Source organism: Meleagris gallopavo, chromosome 1 (assembly GCF_000146605.3).
Source record: "Meleagris gallopavo isolate NT-WF06-2002-E0010 breed Aviagen turkey brand Nicholas breeding stock chromosome 1, Turkey_5.1, whole genome shotgun sequence".
In the NCBI taxonomy this organism is placed as follows: Eukaryota; Metazoa; Chordata; class Aves; order Galliformes; family Phasianidae; genus Meleagris; species Meleagris gallopavo.
This window is the reverse complement of record NC_015011.2, coordinates 159,712,182-159,724,548: the sequence shown is the minus strand read 5'-3', so window position 1 is coordinate 159,724,548 and position 12,367 is coordinate 159,712,182. Positions and strand designations below refer to the sequence as shown.

The window sequence follows — 12,367 nt, the reverse complement described above, 5'->3', positions numbered from 1 at the left end:
AAGAAAAAAAAGAAAAAAGAAAAAAAAGTTTAACAATTTAATTTCATCACTCTGATCAAAAGATCTTTCATCATCACCATATGACAAAACTTTGGGCTTGATGATTAGGCACAGAAGAGCCATCACTTTATTAGCTTTTTGGATTAACAGTGTTACCACTACTGATATTGATGTTTTCTCATTTCACTCTAGAAATCAATGTTATCTCTGTTCTAATGCATTTTTAGCACAGATTATGATTTATACCCAGGATAAGCATTTACATCACTATGATGGCAGACTTACCATTATTTTTTTTATCTCTTGGTAGTTGTTCCCTTGGTTAAGGTTAAAGTTGATCCTATCTGATAAAAGCCAATTTTTCACCCCGTCTTTGAAATATGCAGTAACATGAACTGGGCTCTTCGCTCCGTGAACTTGAATGGTTACTGTCCTCCTGTGCACCCAAATGAACCACATTTGGGGCAATGATGAGAAATCTAAAATAACATAGGTATAGATTGACCAATATGTAGGCTTTTTTTGCATAACACAATGTCTAGCCAATATGACTGTTAAAGAAAACAGGCTTCTCAGTTCCACTATCACAAAATAGTTGAGGTTAAAAGAGCCTTGCAGAGGTTAGCTAGTTTACTGAAGTGAGTTTAGAGTATATGTTAAAAGAAGGCAGATACTCTCTGATTGATCCCCGAATTCTGTATCATACAAATTAGGCCCTACAAAAGATCAACCCCTACCAACAGGAGAGAAAAAAAACACCTGTAATATGTGATAATATATCTGATATTATGAATTCACGAATCTTCATGTACAATCATAGAATATCATGAGTTGGAAGAGACCCACAAGGATCATTGAGTCCAACTCCTGGCTCCACACAGCACCACCCAAAAATCAGACCATATGTCTGAGAGCATTGTTTCAAATATTCCTTGAACTCCTTCCCGTGGAGCCTGTTCCATGCCCACCGCCCTCTGGTGCAGACCCTTTTCCTCACCCCCAGCTGCCCCTCCCCTGACACAGCTCCATGCTGTCCCCTTGGGCCCTGTTGCTGTCACAGACAGCAGAGCTCAGAGCTGCCCTTCTCTTTCAAGACCATACGCATTTCCTACTTGCTGTTTCAAAGGCTTTGTCATAAGTGAAAAGTTAATAATATATACTTACGAAGGTTCTTGCTGTGTACTGGCTAGCAGCAAGCAAAAGCTTGTCAAAAATACCAGTCTTTCCATGGTAAAACTACAGCATCTGCAAAACAGAAACACCAAAAGCCCAGTGTCAATCTACCCTTGGCTTGCAAATTGAAAGTATTGGCCAATGGCATATTGCAGCTAAGTACATTATTCATCTTGGTTATTTATTAATAAGTTTCAAAACTGTACAACCAATAATGATGGACATGTTAACAGTGCACAGATTAATGCCTGGGGAGAGACATTCTGGACTAGGCCACAGTTTTACTTTTGATTATTCATTCGTTCTCTTCCCACCTTCAGTATGTACACCTTACAGTAACTAAACATTATGTAAAGATAGAAGTTTTCAGAAATGCTACAAACTCAAACCCAAAATCAAACAAGGCTAAAGGAATGGTTGTAAGGCAATAATAAATGAAGACAAATGCAACAGACAGATTCCATTATTACTTAACTCCAGGCATTTTTGTAGTCCAGAAAAGAATAGAGGGGGCTCCTTCTGGTTAGATAGCACAAAAGGAACTATAGTGGAAATCTGTACATCTTAGTTCCATCTGTGGTGCTTGATGGCAGTTCAACTCCTTTAACTTAAATGGGATTAAAATGGATGTCACTAAGCTAGTCAGTCCATTTTTCCTTTGTAGTCAGGACTGAGGGTTTTTTCAAAGTGTAATTAGTCTCTTCTTAGCATAAGCATGTAAAATGGCCCATCAGCTGAAGGCATTCCAGACAGCACAAAAGACATATTATGTCTTAGGGTGTGAAATACTCAAAAACTAAAGAAAAACATGCCTGAAACATAACTGCTTGTGCAGGAAGCTGTTTTGATAAAAGACAAAAGAAGAAACTGAAACTTTCCCCGTGTCTCATTCTTGCAAGCCTGGAGATTGTTGTTTCTCAAACACAATTTTGTTGACTCAGAAACATGGAAAAATGCCCATCTGATCTGCAGGCAGCTGACATCCCAGAAATGATCACATGGCTCCCCACAAGGTCTGGAGTTAAACTGCCCTTTAGCATTCCGCATTTAAGCTGGTATCTTTAATTTTTAGCAGTAGATGCCTTAAGGCAGCACACCTTTATTTTTAAGGGAAATTCACACTCACTGGAGGCTCACAGTCATGTGCTGTGGGGGTGAAGGGACACTCACCTTGCCCCATCTTTTGCCTAGGAGAACTTGCCTTGCTCTTCAAACATAAGAAGCTCCTCAACTCTACATTTTCTACTGTGAGCAAGACAGGGAGGTAGGGGAAGAGAACAAGCTGTATGGTGTCAACAAATCAGCTCACTATATCACACCAAGTGTTTCAGAAGCATGGTAGTTCCATCTGAATCAAACACAAATTGACAATTACCTCCTGTCCAGTGATGGTCAGAAAGTACCAGTGGCTGCAGCAACAAGTGTATTTCTGGCTTACATTTAATATCAGCAGATGGTATGACAACAGACTGAAATTCAGCCCATATAGACATTGCCTTGGAAAAAAAACAAAACTATTGCATTCAGACAATTCAAGCTGATAGGTATTTACTTATGGTTTGGACAGGTAAATTAGTCCATTTCAGATTAATGCTTTAAGCTTTGGTTCTTGGAATAAGTTATAAGATCAGTGCAGGAGCACAGTGACAGAGATAAAAGTACTTTAGTGGGGGGTAGGAATTGTCCCACAGTTGAGAGAGATAGCAATTGTTATGCTCATTAGAAATAAGTAAATGTATAAATAACATAAAAGAGCAAAATTTAGCTTGTGATAATGCTAATGACTATACTACTAGTATGTCCTGTTTGTTTCTTCCACGGGTTTAGCATAGTTGTACAGCTGCTGATTCAGGGAGGTCTTTTGGCCAAGCTCATCAAGGCTTCCCTTGTTGTCAACAGTGTCCCAAAGTGCTGAAGAAAAAAAGGAGGCATATCATCTCCATACGATTTACTCTTGAGGAACAGAACAAAGGTAATTCAACGGGGAATAAGTATGGCAAGGCAAATACATGACTCTGTCACCACTGAGAGCTAAGGCTTGGGTTGGAGCTTTTATAAAAAGTAAAGAAAATTCTTTAATTCAGCTGACTACTCTAAAGGGACTCAGTCCTTCTCATCATGCCAATCAAATTATATATGAAATAATGCTGTTAGAAATGTTATGAGTTATAGACTTTCTGACCACTTTCTAGGAGCTTTCTACCCGACTCATGTTTGCAGGGAGACTCAATGTACATGTTGTTCATAGGGCATTGGCTGGGACAGCCAAATTTTGGCACTGTAGGAGTGATAACTAAGAAGCCCCAGAAAAGGGCCTACCAGCCTTGGATGGTTCTCAGAATAAAGTTAGGAAATGTGCAAGTACCTAAGCCTTATAGGGTTAGATAACACTCACTGTTGTCTTGTGATGCTGAAAAGACAATTAGACAGAAACCTGTCAAGGTTTTGCTCCACATTTCCTTCAGTTTCTTTATTTCTACCAAAATGTTGCCTTGTTAGCAACATTGTAATGACATTTACTTGGGTCAACTGAATAGCTTCCCGGTATTGAAAATAGGAAAAAAATCAGCGAGGCCAGTAAGTGTTGCAATATCTTTGTCTTATGTCATTTAGTAGTTGGCTTAATTGAGCTATCTTACAGTGGAAAAACAGCATTTATGTCCTGGATTAAAAAGAAGAAAAAGAAAAAAGTCAGAAGACATGGATTAGGGTGAGAAAGATTTGCTTACAGCCATCTGAGTTAGCAATCCTGAAGAGATTAAAGGAAAAAGAGAAATTTTATTTCTGCAGCCCAGAAGTCCACTGTGAGTTCTCCAGATGCTCTTCTGGCTTCCACTCTGATCTTAGCTGTCAGGCAACAGTGAGAAGATATGGAAAGGTACCCAAGTGTCCTCAGGGCCCAAATTTATGCCCTCTGGGAGAAGTTTACAGATATCATAAGTGGGAACTGCTCAGACAAAGTTATCTTCACTTTGCTTTCCTTCCCCACCCTCTCATTCCCACTGCAGTTATGCATTGCTAAATCTGATTCAGCTCCATGCCAAAATCACACAATTTCCTCTGAGGGCTCTGGCATACCAGACTCAAGCAAACTGATGAAGAAGAGCAGAGATTTCCACCACAAAGAGCATCTGTGCTGAGAAAAAAGGCAAGTTTTGTGGAAAAATTCTCTTGGGAACAGAGCCTTGATCTTCTTACGGAATAGAAGTTTGCTAAGAACTGGCTGGCAAAATAAATATTTCTCACTGTTACATAAAGAAGAGAAGATGATGGGAGAAGTTAGCTAAAAGCTGCAGAAGTTGAGTAGGAGCATGATATGGCTCCTTCCATTTCTAGAGACACTTAACATTGCTGCCATATGTGGTCAGGACTAACATAAGCACTGAATAGCCTCAGTGACAAGAACAGAACACAAAATGAATATGAGTGAACCGTTATTTTTGTTCAAGACAAATAACAAAATGAGACAATAAAAAAAATTAACATCTTCAAGCTGGGTGGCTTTTCCTTGGGCAAAACACATGGATATCTCCTCGGTGAAACAACGTCACATGCAGAAGTCTGTAGTGTGGCCAGTAGAGATGTGTCCCTTCTGAAGTCAAAGGAACTGTGAATTCACACTGAAGATCTTGTCTCTGTCAGAGATTCCATTGTCTGGGCTGGTTTGTTTGTCAGCAGAGTGAGGTCTGTTTATACAGCTACACAAACAGCTCTTTGCTTTGGTGGCTGCAGTTATGCTCTGCTGCATATGAACTCACACAGAGACATTTTCATGGATCACCTTTAAAGGAGACTTTGCAAAATCTATTCATTTTGATTTCACTTTTTTAAATTGGATTTGCACACTTTTTTCTCCCTTCTGAGGTATGACTATCATCAAAGTCTTTTTTTTTTTTGGTCCAAAACATAAACTGCTATAAACTGCTGCAATTTAACAGGGATTTTATCACTTTCTAACACTTGAGAGCAAGAACAGTCTCACAATTATTTATACAACTAGCCTTAAAATTATTTTTGCTTTATTTATACTTTTTGGAGTTTGTTTAAGATGAAAATTTTACTGCTTCTCTTGTGCCATAGATTCTTCAGATTGCCTGGGATTGTAGTTACCACATGCATATATACAACAGAGTGTGATAAAATTAAAATCTCTCATTGAAAGCCTACACATGCTTGTAAGAGAGAACACATGAAAGCCGTGCTAAAATAGCTTTCATGCCTGCCTTTTCTCTTAAGGCAAAGTCCTTTTATATTTACTCATTGGGAACATTATTGATTCTCCAGCTGACCCAGAGTTTAATACAACAGTCTGGGATTGAGATATATGCAGGAAGAGACTAGCCAGCCTTAACTTGGGGAGATGGACTTGCTCTCCTTTCAGTGACTTTGTCTGAACTTTGTAGGTTTTCACAGTGTTGTGATTGCTAGCAGTAGGTTTGTTCTTTGGCTCAAAGTTCTTCCAAAAATCCTTTTCCTCCTTAATCTGCTAAAATACTAACGAGATCAAGCTCTTTTTTCAGTTTCCTCCTGTCCTCTTTCACCTCTGTGGGGCAAAAAGGTACAAAGGATAATTTCACATTTCACAAATCAGCACCGCAGAGATATCCTCTTTGCTGCATTACAGGGAATTGTGGCAAACACAAAAGGCAATATTTCACTTCTGACAATAGAGAAAATTAGATTTGGAAATCCTTTTTCAACAGCAGACCATGAAGTGCACATCTAATTTGTGAAGTTCCTCTTAACAGCAGGGTAACTTCTTAACTGCAACGTAAATTGAAATTATTCTTTTTTCCTTTACCAGAATATAAGTCATGAATTAAAATGTTAATAGAGGCTCTAGTTGCTTTTGCCATGAAAAAATGACCTTTTTGTGTCTGTACTTTCTTAAATGTTCTTCAATTAAGCTCTCCTATATATATATATATATACACACTGATCTCTTCTTTTTGCAGAGATGATCTCTTCTTTTTGCATGGAGCTCTGACCCTGTGCAGCCATCATCTTTTTAGGCAGCCACATGGTTGAACCATATGCCTCTTGATATTTTCAGATGTAGGTCCCATACTAGCCTGAGCACAAGCATCATGCCAGAAATCTTCCCTCTTGCTAACCCAGTTTTGAGAAAACTCCTTCCAGCAAAATGATACAGAAGAGACAACTCAGCTGCCCTTTCAGTGGCTTAAGTGCAGAGGGGAATGTTGATGTCTTTAGAAGAGGACTAGTTGGATTATCACCAAGGCACTCCTGATGGCAGTTAAGATAGACATACCCTACCCAGATCATGTAGGTTATACATTGTACTTATAGAAAAATCATAGAATGGCTCGGGTTGGAAGGGACCTTAGAGATCACCTAGTGCGAACTCGCCTGTCTTTCTTAAAAGAACTTCACAGACTTTTTACATTACAACACTAATTTCAGAATTCCCCCTCTTTCTCTGGAGTCTTCAGTAAAGTTTGTTGGCTTCTGTTCTTCCAGTACACTGCAGATGTACACTTAGGCAGGAAGCCTAGCTTCATTTTCCATGGATAAAAGCATTAACAGCATTGACTCATACATTATTAATATCTGCCTCAGTGTTTTCCACTGCGATAACAAAAAGTTGACTCACTGTGGCAGCATCAGTGCCTCTGACCTGGTCACAAACAGGATGTTAACATGCTCTAAGATAGATAATCCTGCAAGAAGAATCCACTAAACCTCCCAGTATTCATGTACTGCTGCTGCTGCTGAGTGAAGTGAAGCAGCGTTGAGGGGGATTTGGAACAGTGTTTAAAAAAAACCAGGGCCCTGGTGCCATCCAGCGGTCAGATCATAGAATCATAGAATGGCCTGGGTTGAAAAGGACCACAATGATCATCCAGTTCCAATCCCCCTGCTATGTGCAGGGTCACCAACCACCAGACCAGGCTGCCTAGAGCCACATCCAGCCTGGCCTTGAATGCCTCCAGGGATGGGGCATCCACAACCTCCTTGGGCAACCTGTTCCAGTGCGTCACCACCTCTGAGTGAAAAACTTCCTTCTGATATCTGCCTAAACCTCCCCTGTCTCAGTTTAGGACCATTCCCCCTTGTCCTGTCACTATCCATCCTCATAAACAGCCGTTCCCCCTCCTGTTTATACACTCTCTTCAAGTACTGGAAGGCTACAATGAGGTCTCCCCAGAGCCTTCTTTTCTCCAAACTAAGCAAGCCCAGGAAAGGAAAAGACTGAAAGGCACAACGAAAAGTTTTTTGCTGACCACTACAGCTTAGTGCCAGGATCAGGGCTTGTCTCACCTGTGTCCCTTCTGAAGTGGTGACTGAAGTCAGAAGCCTGACCCAACTCGATGTCTTACGGATGTTCTGGTTTACTACAACTCCCTCCTTTCTTTCCACTCCCTGTGGGTCAGAAGCTTATCTGGGAACACAGATGCCTCAAAAACGTGGGCCCCTTATTCCCTGTTCCAGCTGAATTCCACTTATGATGAGGAGGGAGGGGGGAAACATTGCTTTAAATCATCCTAAAGCTCTCCATATTTCATAGAAGGCAGAAGATTCGCTGCACTTCTAACAGACCTAAAAGTGCCTTAAGGTACTGTGATATAAAACCAGAATTCTAGCACTTTTCTGGCACACAGGAAAAGACAGAAAAGGTCTTTGGCTCCTCTGTCATAACACATGTCACTGGGGTTAAAAGAACGCAGAGGAAAAATACACCCACTAAGGATATTTATCTTACTCTTACTCCTCTTTGCACTCTGCTGCTAGCCTTCCTGCCTTCTTGCCAGGGTTATGGTAGAAATAAAGGCTGGTTTAATTGTATTTAAGGTTCTTTTAAAGAATAAATAATCCAATCTGCAACTGAAAGTGGCCTCTCTAAGGAGTCAGACAGGCAGGATACTCTACACAGGGCAGTGCAGGACCACATGGAAGTAAGATCATGTGTATAGGCTATATAAGAATGCAGTTATCACCTCAGCAAAACGCTCCTCATGCAAATCAAGGGAAGTCACAAGCACCATTCCAATGGCCATGTACTTTCCCTTGCCCTTCCATACACTACCTAATGCAGAAGTATCTCTAGTGAAAAGTCTTGAGACATGAAGGCAAGGTCTTGGGACCACGGCTGCATTCAGATATCCGATCATACTGCTCTTAGCAAGTATGCCCAGTGTCCCAGTAGTATTGTGTCAGAGAGAGGAGTGCAAGGAGACTGACCCAGAGCAGCTCCAAGGGGAAATGCACAAGCATGGGTGTGTGAGCAAAAGTGAGGATTAGAAGGCAAAATAGAGATGCAGCTCTCCATCCACTGCAGCCATGGAAGGGAGATCTGACCAAGCACCATCTCCCTCTACCCCTCCTGCCCTCAACAGCAGTGACTGAGCTGCCCTACTTACTGGTTCCCTTGGGAACCCCCATGGTGAGCATATTTGTTGTCCTGTCAGGTAACTAAAGCTGTGAACAAAGAGAAGCTGGAAGCTTAGAGGGGTTTAGGAGATGAACATATGTAGGTTTACGTTCACATGCATGTGTCTGCATGCACCTGTGCACATGTGTGGGCTCATTTTAGGACGATCCCTGGAGGATGGTTTTTCTGGGACTGTGTAATTGCTAAAAAGAACAGAAGATGGCACATTTTCTGCATTTTCAGGCAGCAAAAAATGCAGTGAAAGAAATACAAGAAGGAACAAACGGAAAGAAGAAAGAGGACCAAATTAAAGAAAAAGAAAACAGAAGGAGCGTTCTAAGCACAGTCTATATCCAATTTCTGATGTCTTCAGTGTTAACAATTTTGTTAGTACAGAAGGTCTTTTTTGTTTTGCTCAGTGTAACGCACTGATGCCATGAGGGCTGATTTTACTTGACTGAATAAAAATCTTCTCAGTCATAATGTATTTCATTTCCAGTTCATAACATTTTCTGGAGGCTGTAAAATGCAGCTGTTTGGGGTTGGTGGTGGGGTTTTTTTTCCCCTTTTTTTTCCTTTTTCCCCTTTTTTTCTTTTTTCTTTCCTACTTTGGTTTGGTTTGGTTTGGTTTGGTTTGGTTGGTTGGTTGGTCATTTTACCAAGATCTGATTCAGAAATACAAACATGGCCCTCAAGAGCTTTCCTTTAGAGCATAGGCACTTGAGAAGTGATACCAGGAAACAGAAAAACCAACTATACTTTGCCAGATAATTAAGAAGTAGAAAAACAAATAAATTAGAGATGATAACAGAACTGTTTGTTCTCGAATGCAGATCTTTCTGAAAAGTCAGCCCACCTTTGCAAAGCTGCTCCCTAAGCAGGATCCTTTTGACCCACAGGCATTCTTTTGGAATCACAGAATCATAGATGCATAGATTCTATGATTTACAGCCTGGGTTGAAAAAGACCAGAATGATCATCGAGTTTCAACCCCCTGCTATGTGCAGGGTTGCCAACCACCAGACCAGGCTGCCCAGAGCCACATCCAGCCTGGCCTTGAATGCCTCCAGGGATGGGGCATCCACATCCACACCTCCGTGTGCAACCTATTCCACTGTGTCACCACCCTCTGAGTGAAAAACTTCATCCTAAAAGCATGCGTTTATCTCTTTTCTTCCCCCTCAATCTGTATTACCAAGAGTTTAACCCAATGATGTGTGACAGCAGAAAGAAAAACCCATCTGCAGCAGAAATTGGTGACTCACCAGGCGGAATGCTCCTCACACCTTGAGCCGGCCTGGTCACTTTGGGAGCAGGTTGAAGTTGATGCTGATGCTGAGGGCTCAGATGGAGCAAAGGGACTCTCCCTGTCCGGCCAGGGTGCCAGGAGCACAGAGGAATGACACCTGATATGCTCTTGGGAATAAAGCTACCCCTCTATTGTCCCTTTGGAGAGCCCTGCTCTGCAGCCTACTGTAGGAGCCTCTTCGTTTAGCAGCCAGATTCCCTCATTCCCCGACTAGATGTTTACTTCATGCCTTCACCAAATGAGAGAGACTCTTAACATTTCTGGGGATCTGGAGAAAGGCTCACGTGGCCCTGATGCTGGCAGCACCCCCTGGCCCTGGTGGACACATGCTCACTGAGACAGCATTTCTCCTGGCCCAGATTCCAGGCCAACCAGCAACCACAGAGCTCACAGCAATGGCAGGAAAGGAGCCAGGAGAGCAGCAGCCCAGCAGAACAGCTCTAGGGGAACTTTGCCCTGGGAAGTGTTGTTCAGCCTGACACTGTTATTAGCATAAAATGGATAGAAGAAACACTGAAATGTGGGCGTTCTGAGCACTTCAGTTATTTAACTTCTCTTTGCCCTGGTTTGTGTACTTGCCATTTACTGCACGTTCTCAAGACTAAGGCAGTCTATCAGAAGTGCAGTGCTCCCTGGCATCCTGCACCAGACCATGACTGAGGGGTTCAGGCTGGAGGCAGAGATGGCAGCTGCTATTCCCCGGAGCTGTGACCACCAAAGCCACCACCTAAAGGCCCCCAGTTTGCCTATTTTTGCAGAGCAAATCAAATCAGCCTTCCTGACCGTAAGCATCCTCAGGTTTCAGCTTTGGCTCTAACTGCTGGGACTCCTTCCAGGCAAATAGCACCTGGAATTCTGCTTCCCAGCTTGTAGCATTTTACCTTTGTGATATTGTCTTGAAAAATCATATATAAATAATAAAAAAAAAATATTATGTAATGTAAAAATACAACCACATAAATAAAATCTATGCTATATACCTATGTCAATATGTATTATGCACTATGTAAAATACAGAATTATACCTATACGTAAATTTGCATAGATATATAACATAATAAAACCCACATAAAATTTTTATAGTAGTAAAAAATGTTCTTGATGCATACGTTATTGCAGTCATGTTTTGAAAGCAATTATTTTGCTGGAGAATAGAAACTCTCAGCCTCTTCATGAGATGAGGATAATGCACATTACCACAGCTGACAGCTCCAGGTGGGAACTATGGGCAATGCCTAAAAGCTGCAAGTTGCTGGTTTGAATTATTGGCATCACCCTTAGCATTCATGAAGTCAAATGCCTTTCCTGAGGAAGCTGAAATATCCTGGAGGAAATTACCTCTCCCTAAACCTCATTCTGAGAGGCAAACGGGGCAGGAAAAAGCTAAGCTGCCATGCACTGAGTGTTCAGACAGAAGCTGTGATTGATGAACCCATTCTCAACACGGCAGTGCAGGGCAGGAATCCACTGCAGCAAAGGAGATGGTCATAAATGGGTGCAGCTACAGTACAGAAAAAAAACACATTAAAAGAAAATGGCTATTGAATTGTCCATGTTTGGCATGGCTACAGAAAAGCAAGAGGTTTCTGCTTCTGAAACATGTTTTTGGAGAAGCCAGTCTGGTAAAAACAAGTCATGTTAGCACAGAAAATGTGATTGTAAGCCAGTGTTGGTGCTCCCTCTGGGCACACCTTCTATGAGGTCACTTTTGTTGTTTGTGCCTCATGGCTTAAATGGGTTATTTTTTGGACCTGGTTATTAAAGTTTACCTATGTTGGCATCTGAGGAGCACTTATGTGATGTGAACATGGTCTGATACCTTTCAAGGCATGACATGAATGAGCACATCTCCGTGCACTATAGTGAATCAGTGGTCGGTGCTGCACGTTTCTCTTCAGCAGATGCTCTTTGAGGGTAGATACAAATCTTTCCTGTTCGCCTAATAGAAGGGATCACTCCTGCTGATCAGGGCAAATATTACCTATGCCAAATTTAGAGAGTGTTTCGGGATCCTGGCAAGACTGCAAGGTGTGGTTCTGAGAAGGTGCTCTGTGGCACTGCTGTGTGATGCTATGAGGTGACAGGAAGACGCCTCCTATAAATCATAGAATCATCATTGAATGCTAGAACGGCCTGGGTTGAAAAGGTCCACAATGACCATCTAGTTTCAATCCCCTGCTATGTGCAGGGTCACCAACCACCAGACCAGGCTGCCCAGAGCCACATCCAGCCTGGCCTTGAATGCCTCCAGGGATGGGGCATCCACAGCCTCCTTGGGCAACCTGTTCCAGTGCATCACCACCTTCTGAATGAAAAACCTCTTCCTAATATCTAACTTAAACCTGCCCAGTCTTAGTTTAAAACCATTTCCCCTTGTCCTATGCACTATCCACCCTTCTATACAACCTCTTGACATTTCACCACTATTTTGTCCACAGACACAGAGGCATGTGGTGTTGTGAACAATTAGCCAGATGCTACTCTAGCGTTCT

At 41.9% G+C, this 12,367-nt stretch overlaps 1 protein-coding gene across 1 annotated transcript in view; it reads right to left on the bottom strand.

Annotated features, from left to right (window-relative positions):
- LOC100538976 (complement C4-like) overlaps positions 1-1,229 on the bottom strand; it is a 42,399-nt gene extending 41,170 nt beyond the window's left edge. Inside the window, 3 exon segments of the mRNA XM_031557838.1 lie at positions 286-432; positions 434-479; positions 1,165-1,229. Coding sequence (XP_031413698.1) covers positions 286-432; positions 434-479; positions 1,165-1,229 — 258 coding nt within the window.
- Between the last annotated feature and the right edge of the window lie 11,138 nt (positions 1,230-12,367).